Source organism: Arachis ipaensis, chromosome B02 (genome assembly GCF_000816755.2).
Source record: "Arachis ipaensis cultivar K30076 chromosome B02, Araip1.1, whole genome shotgun sequence".
Classification (NCBI taxonomy): Eukaryota; Viridiplantae; Streptophyta; class Magnoliopsida; order Fabales; family Fabaceae; genus Arachis; species Arachis ipaensis.
This window is the reverse complement of record NC_029786.2, coordinates 26,440,193-26,449,648: the sequence shown is the minus strand read 5'-3', so window position 1 is coordinate 26,449,648 and position 9,456 is coordinate 26,440,193. Positions and strand designations below refer to the sequence as shown.

At 36.0% G+C, this 9,456-nt stretch overlaps 1 protein-coding gene across 1 annotated transcript in view; it reads right to left on the bottom strand.

Annotated features, from left to right (window-relative positions):
• Positions 489-9,456, bottom strand: part of LOC107627073 — a 20,044-nt gene continuing 11,076 nt past the window's right edge. The window contains exon 4 of the mRNA XM_016329942.1: positions 489-638. Coding sequence (XP_016185428.1) covers positions 489-638 — 150 coding nt within the window. The remainder of the gene's footprint in view (positions 639-9,456) is intronic.

The following is a 9,456-nucleotide window of genomic DNA, read 5'->3' as shown; positions in this document are numbered from 1 at the left end:
CCAATGTAGGGGCTGAAAATTTATTTCGTCCCTCGCCTTTTTTCGCTCAAAAATGGTCCCCAAAGTTTCAGTTTGTTTTAAAATTGTCCTTTTTACCAATTATATTTTTTTATTACCAAATTACCTTTTATTAAAAAAATTAGACCAAAATCATATTTATCCCTTATATTTATTATGGGTATTATTAAATGTACTTTTCATTGTACTCTTTATATACTTTTGGATCATATATAAATTGATGTAACAATGATTTAAACATATATAGCTTAAGATAGTAGTGTTTACTTAACTAGATTATACCCAGATAGTTATTACTAAAGAAAACATTGCAATATGTGGTAATACGCATTTTGCGGCGGTTTAAATAAAACCACCGCAAAATGTAAAACAATAACTCACCCAGGGGTACATATAGCGGCGGTTTTCGAAAAGATGTCGCGAAATGCAAACCTGATTGAAATATAGCGGCAGTTCGAGAAAAACCACCGCTAAATGTCGGCCTGATTGCAGCCCCAACCCCTAACCGCCGCTATATGCGCCGCAGATTGTCGTTTTGCGGCAGTTTCACACAACCGCCGCAAAATAACCGTCGCTATCTTAAGGAATTGTTGTAGTGTATAGTCATGTGAGATGTCTTTCTATACATTTGATATTTCATATCAAATTTCAAAAACTAAAGGGTCATGCAGCGAATAAAATAAGCAAATTAAGCTTTTCAAAAAATAAAGGGTTCTAAATTGGGTCATCTTTCTAGGCTAGAGCTTCTTTGTGGGACTTGAATGTCACCGACTTCATTCCATATAGTGCTATTTTGCATCCCTTCGCTAATTTTATTATACCTAGCTAATTAGTTTATTTTATTAATTTCTTGGACTATATATTTGTTTATTCGGATTCGTCCTCTCATCTCCTAACAAAAAGCACTTGTTTCTTTATGTCATTCACATTCTTATGTATTGTAATTGATTGTGTACTAAAAATATAAATCTTTTTTTATACATAATTAATTTTTATAATAATCTATAAATATGGTAAAAAAAGAGTTAAGTTTCTCCTAAAGGTATTGGACTAAAATGATGGAACCCAAAAAAACACCTTGAAGAGTTGAATTTCTCTTCGGTGGGAACTATATTGGTAGAAGTGGATTGGTTGGATTTGGAGTGTAAAGATGTCATCTAGTTAAAAGAAAATCAAACTAGATATCCCTTCACTAATGTCACATGTCAGGAGTTTTAGTTTAACGTGCGGAAATCAACTTCCTACCTTTTCAGTTGACAAGACTTGAGGTGACACGAATACCTAAAGATATATTGGAAAAAGTAGTAAACCAAATATCAGACTAAAAAACCATTGGATAATAGATTTCCTCTTGATAATGGTTTTACACTATAAAAAAGGACCTCAAGCCACCTCTGTAAGCAACCCTTTTCATCCTTTACTTTCACCTTCATTCTCTTCTGAGAGCTTCTTTTCTAAACACCTTCACCCTCACCTTCACCTTTTTTCTAGACCTTTCTTATCTCTGAAGTTGAGAAGCTAAAAAATCCATCTTTTCCTCTACCCAAATTTTCTTTCATTGTTCTTTATTTCATTCACCACCTTCACGAGTAAAAACTGGCGTTCTGGTGTTCCACCAAAACACTCGACAACTATTAACCAACCCTGTCCACTTTAAACAAAGCTCATTCATCCTCTTGTGACATTAGTGGAGGTCTCAATACTTGTTCTCCACCTCTATTTCTCATCATTAGTCCTTGTATTGTTTATTTGCCATTAATAAAAGTATTTTTTCTCACAAATATACTTACCCTGAATCCCTCATATTAATCATTATTTTTTACTTAATCTATTTCTCACAAAACTCACCCAAATCAGTAATTAATTAATTAGTTAATTAATTAAGTGGACGTGCATGCACTTTGAACTTTTGAAGTGTATGTGTACCATTTTTCACCTAGAATAATATACTAAGTATTATTATAGCTAGAACTAAATGGAAACAAAAACATATTTAGTTTACTCATTTAATTATTTGTTTTTTAAGATCCGAATTTATTAATTTTATATATATATATATATAAAGATTGAAGCCTATTTAGATAATTGAATAGTTAAATCAACAAATGTATTTAGACGGCAGATATAGGTGTCAAGGACAAGAAGAAGAAACCATTTATATATTCGGTGGTCATTTTGTATAGTTTTATTTATCATCTTATGTTATGCCATGTTTGGGGGTCCACCATTATATTTCAGATTCAAATGAGATGCTGGATAAGGGTGTTCCACTCATGCACCTCCACGTTGGATGCATGGAATGGACCATCTGGTAGGTAAAACCGTTTTGGTTAGGAAACATATGTCAAGCAGTTTAGTACCACAAAGTTATGGTAAAACATTATTATCACAATTGTTTAATCATTAATGGCTGTACCTGCTTTTAAATTGCATTTATTGAGTCCGTTACTCTTTTGCCATCCACCGCCAATATTACTTTTTAGAAAAATGACGGTGATTAAAATTTAATTGACTACTATTAAAATTAAAAGATAAACTATTATTTTTATTGACAAATATATATTCAGAATGTAGGTACATTTATTTACGAAAAAATAATAAAAAAAATTGTACTTAAATACTAACACTCAAATCATTTCTCATAGAACTCTCATCTTAGAGAATTGAAAAAAAAAAGATGATATAGATGACTCCAAAACAAATGATAAAAGTGACATAAATAAATCAGAGAAAAAAATAAGAAGAACCTAAAAATTTAAGGCTGAACTCAATTTATAATATATGATAAAAAAGTGTGGTAGATTTTTTATATAAAGAAGGACTAAAAAAGAAAATATCAAAATAAATGATAGTGTTTAATCTAAAAAAAGACCCGAAGAAGGCAAAGAGCAACAAAAAGTAAAAAAAAAAAAAATTACGAAGTGTACTAATGCACGAAGTTTAACTTCTAAGAGTTTGAGTGTTTCTGTTATGGGTGTTTTCATCTGCTATTTATTTTTTATACTTATGTTTTGGAATCTTGGATTTTGTTGTGTTTGGTTAGGAGGGGGTTGTTTGTTTTGGTGTTTATGGGTGTTGGTCTGTAAGTATAAAATTAGAGTTAATATTCAAAATCGTCCATGAAAGATACCTCGTTCTCCATATGGTCCTCGGATGATAAAGTTAACCAAAATCGTCTCCGAAAGATGACGGACATGACCACGTTAGTCCTTCCGTCAATTCGTCCGCTGAGCTGGCTAACATTGGGTTACGTGTGCCGTTAAGTGCCTGGGTGGCTGAGACCTACGTGTACGATGTGGTCGCTGACAAGGTAAGTTCGTTTAAAGAAATCAAATCAGTCCCTCAAATGATGAACCCTAATCCTAAATGCGATGATAAATAAGTCGCATTCTGGAATTGTTGGGTCGCTGATGAGAGAACTTTTGCGTGGTCTAGAAATTTGCAGATAAATCCTCGTTGCAAGTATAGTTTCTAAACCTTCAAAAGTCCTTTCATACAAACATTTTGGTTGTCACAAGTAACAAACCCCTTTGAAATTGATAACCGAGTATTCAAACCTCTGGTCGTCTTCTCAAGGAATTGCAGGGAGGTATGTTCTTATTATTGGTTATGGGTTTGTAAATTGGGGGTTTATTAGGAGGTAAGGAGGGAATATGTTGAATGACAAGTAAAATAAAATAATAACAATAAAATCTCTTGGCAAGGTATAAGAACTGGAAGGCCTATCCTTGTCAATTGCGATGAGAATTGGATTTTAATCCCACTTTGTTAACCTCTAACTATGAAGGTAAATCAAGTGGATTAATTAGCTTAATCCTCAGGTCCTAGTCAATTCCTATGGAAAGACTAGAGTTATTGGAGCAACTCCCAATTTCAACCACTGCTTTATTTGACAGTTCAAGCGTTACCAATAAATCAACCAAAGCCAAAAGGGAAAAATCTAAATTATTCAAATAAAGGAAAGCAATCATAGATCTGAAAATACCTCAAATTAGCACTAATAAAGATATCAAACGTAACATGAAAGAGTTCATAAATTAGATTAGAAAAATAAATAAAACGAACATTGAACCTGTGATCGCAAAAGATGAAATAATCATGAAGTGAAAAGAATCCTAATTCTAAATCCTAAGAGAGAGGAGAGAACCTCTCTCTCTAAAAACAACATCTACTCCTAAAATTGTGAATGTGAGAGCTTTTTTTTTGAATGGATGTATTCCCCCACTTTATAGCCTCTAATCTGTGTTTTCTGGGCCGCAAACTGGGTCAAAAACAGTCCAGAATTCGCTGGTTTCGAATTTTGCCACGCTGGTTTTTCATCACTGCGACGCGGCCGCATGGATCACGCGGTCGCATCGCCTAGAGTCAAGGAAACTATAGCATATTATATATCAAATCGAAGCTCCGGACGTTAGCTTTCCAACGCAACTGAAGCCGCATCATTCGCACTTTTATAACAAAAGTTATAGCCGTTTGAGTGCGAAGAGGTCAGGCTGGACAGCTTAGCAATTTCTCCAACTTCTTGTATTCCTTCCACTTTTGCATGCTTCCTTTCTATCCTCTGAGCCATTCTTGCCCTGTAATCTCTGAAATCACTTAACACACATATCAAGGCATCTAATGGTAATAAGAGAGGATTAAACATAGGAAACTTAAGGCCAAAGAAGCATGTTTTCAATCAAAGCACATAATTAGGAAGGCAAATGTAAAACCATGCAAATAGTATGAATAAGTGGGTAAAGAGTTGATAAAAACCACTCAATTGAGCACAAGATAAACCATGAAATAGTGGTTTATCAACCTCCCCACACTTAAACATTAGCATGTCCTCATTCTAAGCTCAAGAAAAGCTATAAAGAATGAAGAGGAATGGTAGAATGTATGAAATGCAACCTATCTATATGAATGCAACTACATACAAAATGTTTCTACCTACTTGGTTAAAAGTAAACAAATCTTTTAAGAATAAATATGAATTGGATTTTACTAATTCAAATCATGAAAATGAAGTACAAATAGACTTGTAGAAGAAAATAGCTCATGAAAGCAGGGAACAAGAAATTGAGCATCGAACCCTCACTGGTAGTGTATACACTTTAATCACTCAAGTGTTTAAGATTCGATTCTCTCAATTCTCCACTATCCTTGCTTTTTAAGGCTTGCTCTTCATCTAACAATCAACAAAAATTTAATGCACAGATACACATATCAAGAGGTCTTTTAAGGGTTGTAATGGGGTTAGGGTCAAGGTAGGATTGTATTTGGCCAAGTGGACTAAAATCTGAATCCTTAATTAACTTAAACTTTCCACCTAACTTAAACAATCCATATAATCATAATACAAAAACCCAACTGTCCATTAACCATGTTATCCATGTATTCATGCATTCAAATTTCAAGCACAGTACATGTGCATTGCTTTCAACACTTAACTTTGGGGCATTTTGTCCCCTTTTTATTATTTGCTTTTTTTTTTCTTTTCTTTTTCTCTTTTTCTTTTTCTTTTCTCTCTTTTTTTTTTCTCAATGCATATGATTAAATTATTGAATGCATGAATCATGTTCTAAACATTTCTTTCACATTTTCATAAAGATATATAATACCCAATTCTTAAACCAAATATTTCCAAACCCAATTTTTCCACACTTAATTCATGAGCACTCTCACTAGTCTAAGCTAACCAAGGATTCAAATTAAGGACAATATTGTTTTTCTGCTTAGAGTTAGTGATGAGCTAAAGTAAAGAACAAAGGGGTAAAATAGGCTCAAATTGGTTTGCAAAGGATAATGAAAGGTAAGGCCATATGGGTATGTAAGCTCAGTGAAACAAATGCCTCAATCATATAAGTGCATGTATACATCAAACAATGAAAATATAGAATTAAGCAAGACAAAGATCACAATTTTAGAGAGAAAAATACACACTAAAACAGAATTTTGGTTGATAAAATGCAACCAATTCAAATAGGCTCAAAAATCTCACAGGTTTTGTGTGTTCGAGTTCTAAACCATGTTCCAGTATAATATCTCTTCAAACAAGTGTAACATTAAATTTTATTCAAATTAGTGAAATTTTCTAAAAGGTTTCTTGAAAAAGAAAATATTACTTTAACCAAGTGGTAAAATATGCAAAAAAAATCAAATAAATATGCAATTAAATATGCAAATACAACAACTAACAAGAAAAATAAACCATTGGTGTTTGAGATAGGAAGGCACTAACCCACGGAGATCGGTATCGACCTCCCCACACTTAAAGATTGAACCGTCCTCGGTGCATGCTGAGATTTGCAAGTGGACGGGGGTTGTGGTTCCTCAGCTGGGGCTCTTTTTGTTCCTTTCCTTGCCGGTAGTTTGGAAGTAGCTTTCTCTTTACCCTTCTTGGTGGCCATCCTGAAAAGGGAAAAAGAAAGTGACTTATAAAGCTAAGGGTTAGAGCAAGGAAGAGAGCGGGAAAGGTGGTAATCAATGCACAATAAAGAAGAATGACGTTAACACACGCTCATGAGTACATGTGAAAAGTCATCAATGGAAAATAGCTAGTGCATATGATAACAATTGAATGCAAGGTGTTTATTGGCATTCAGGCAAAGGCATGAGTAGCATAGATCAAGCATTCAATGTCCAAGTTAGATTACCAAGTCTTTCAAACTAGCAACATGCTTGTAATGACAATTATATTGAATGAATATGATATGAAAAAGGGTTTTGTGAAAAACAGGCATTCAGAGTAGTAGGATAAAAGATACTGAAAAGCAGTGCAAAATGCCATACGGGCATTTTCACAAACACATAGCATGCATGGTAAATAATCTAATGAAAATAATAAATTGAACATGCAAGCAACCCTTTAAAAATAAATATATATAATTGTCAATTAATTCCTCTAATAATCCACAAGTAAAATATAGAAATAATGACCCAAATAAATTTCTAACACCAATGAAAATAATGCAATGAATGAAAGTATGCAAATAAATTAAAATAAAATAAAATAAAAAGAAAAATAAGAAGAATAAGAAGGGAAAGAAGATAATAAAGGAAGAAGAAAGAAATAAGAAAAGATAAGAAAAATAAGGTTTAGAGAAGAAAAGATAAGAAAATTGGCTGATCTGGATATTCTGTGCGCCGCTTGTGACGCGGACGCGTGAGTGACGCAGTCGCGTGGTGCGTGATAAGGTCAGGTGACGCGGACGCGTGGGTCACGCGATCGCGTGGCCTGTTTTGTTCGATTGGCGCGAGTGCAGCCTCGTGGTCGCGCAACTCTGTGTTCGAACTCTTTTTGCCAAAATTCTGGGTGACGCGATCGCGTGGGGCATGCGATCGCGTGAGTGGCCTTTCTTTTAAAATGACACGGACGCGTGGGGCACGCGTTCGTGTGGTAGGGCTTGGGCTTCCAGCACGAGTCCAGCCTAACTCCAGCTCAACTTTCTGCCATACACCTTTTTTACGCCGATTTCTGTTCACGCGGCCGCGTGGGTGACGCGGTCGCGTGGGAGGCCAAAGTTCCCATGTGACGCGGACGTGTCGGCGACGCGGTCGCGTGGGTCGATTTGTGCCACTGGCACGCCTCCAGCCACGCTCCAGCATGACTCTCTGTTCGTTTTTATTTTTCTCCCCTCTCCTTGCGACGCGGACGCATCGCTGATGCGGTCGCGTCGCGTGGCAATTTTTTTATCTGAAAAGAAAATGCAGAATGCAGTGTTAATATGAATGTGATGCAAAACTCCAGGTTCAATAAAATAAAATAAAACTCAAAAACAAATAAAACTAAATAAAAATGAAAAAGGAATGATTATACCATGGTGGGTTGTCTCCCACCTAGCACTTTTAGTTAAAGTCCTTAAGTTGGACATTTGATGAGCTTCCTGCTATGGTGGCTTGTGCTTGTACTAATCCAGGAATCCCCACCAATGTTTGTGCTTCCAATAGCCTCCAGGATCCCAAACTAGGCGCAGAAAGCCTTCAAGCAAGTTGAAGCAAGTGACAAGGCCCCAAGAGTGGTGATTGGTCGAATGGATTCCGGGGTCCCAGATCTTGCCTTTGCACCCGTCTTTCGGTTGAGCAATATTGTTCCATCCGGGTGGCAAGCAGTCTGAATTCTCACGTAAGTGGCCAAACACTTCCTGGACCCATTCAGTTGAGCTCTATACCAACCTTTGCGTTTAAACTTAAAGCTTCCAACCATGATGAACCTTGCAGGACAATTCTTACCACTGGCCATCTTCCTCTTACTCTTAATGTTACAAAGAGCTCTAAGTTGACCGTCCATCTCCAGTAGCCCATATTCAAGTGGGATTAGAAAGCTAAGGGATATGAATTTTACCCACTTGAATGTTGTGAAGGATGATGATAACTTAGGGGGAGGCATCTTTAATGGAATTGCAAGCTCCATTCCCTTGTGCTCTTTTCTGATAATTACCACCTCTTTGCAAGCTTCTTCAAATTCAACCTCTTCCTCCTGGTAGCTTTCTTCCAATTCAATCTCCTCTTCATTGCTTTCCAATGGCATGGGAGGTTGTGCTTCTTCTTCTTGAATCTCCATCTCTTGATCAACCTCTTCCAAGTCTTCAACTGTGATATGCCTTGGAGGTTGTACACCCTCCTCAGCATCAATTTCAAATGTCTTGAAAGGAGTCTCTATGTCTTGACTTTCCCATGGAGGTTCAGCATCTCATAAGTCTTCAACCACTTCTTCCTCTACAACTATTATGGCTTCCTCCACTTGTTCTAATACAAAGCCATGTTCCTCATTGTCCACCGAAGTTTCTAGTGTCTCCTTCATGCTTTGCTCTTCTTTTGATTCTCCACATGTAGCCATGGGAGTTCCTTGAGTGTTCAGATATTGGGAAGCTATTTTATTCATTATTACTTGCTCCAATTGACGAATGGTTGCATGAAATCGATCCACTGTTTCTTTTAGGCGAACCTCTGCTTCTCGAGTTGCCGGATTTGGACAGGACACATAGAGAAGTGGTGGTGGTTGGGAGTGAGTGGATTAGAATTGGAGTGGTTCTATATATGGTTCATATGGCTCATAAGGTGGTTGGTATGGTGGTTGAGGGTTAGGGTCATATGGAGGTGAATGGTGGTAGTTGGCTTGTGAGTGTGGTAGTTCAAAGTTGTGTTGAGGAAAGGGTTCATAGGCATATGGTGGTGGTTGTTACCATGAGGGTTGATCAAATCCTTGTGGCTCCTCCCATCTTTGATTGTTCCAACCTTGATGCCTGTTCTCATTGTAATTTCTTCTTCCTGCAACATAATTGTAACCAGACTCATAGCCAAAGGGGTGAGAGTTTATAGTAGCAAATAAAAAATTAAAAACAAAAAATAAAAATAAATTTAAATTAAAAGGTTATTTAAATTTTGAATTTGAAAATTAAATTTTGAAATTTGAATTTTGAAATTTTAAAATTTGAATTTTGAAATTTGAATTTT